Below are 247 nucleotides of genomic sequence, written 5' to 3' on the forward strand. Positions count from 1 at the left end.
CCGCCCCCCCGTCCGCGCGGGGTGCCACTGGGCGCAAGGCACTGCCGACGAAGACCTCACCATCGGAGAGCACACACGTCATCCAGCACCTGGCACTTTCCAGTGTGGCGCTGGTGGGACCTGATGGGGAGCCGGACCTGGGAGGGCAGCGTGGGAGGAAAGCCCCAGCGCGGGGCAGGGTGGTGGCCAGTAAGCCTGCTGAGGTGGAGGATGCACGCACCACGAAAGGTCTGCAGCAAGAAGGCAC

General features: G+C 68.0%; 1 protein-coding gene across 1 annotated transcript in view; it reads left to right on the forward strand.

Moving 5' to 3' along the window:
* The window catches only part of LOC104405976 (striated muscle-specific serine/threonine-protein kinase-like), a gene marked incomplete at its 3' end in the record, with an annotated part of 5155 nt that overhangs the window by 2762 nt on the left and 2146 nt on the right, over nt 1–247 (forward strand). The window contains exon 4 of the mRNA XM_010014828.1: nt 104–189. Within this exon, the coding sequence (XP_010013130.1) occupies nt 104–189 (86 nt within the window). The remainder of the gene's footprint in view (nt 1–103; nt 190–247) is intronic.

This window comes from Nestor notabilis, unplaced genomic scaffold (assembly GCF_000696875.1).
Source record: "Nestor notabilis isolate BGI_N333 unplaced genomic scaffold, ASM69687v1 scaffold19685, whole genome shotgun sequence".
NCBI classification, from domain to species: domain Eukaryota; kingdom Metazoa; phylum Chordata; class Aves; order Psittaciformes; family Psittacidae; genus Nestor; species Nestor notabilis.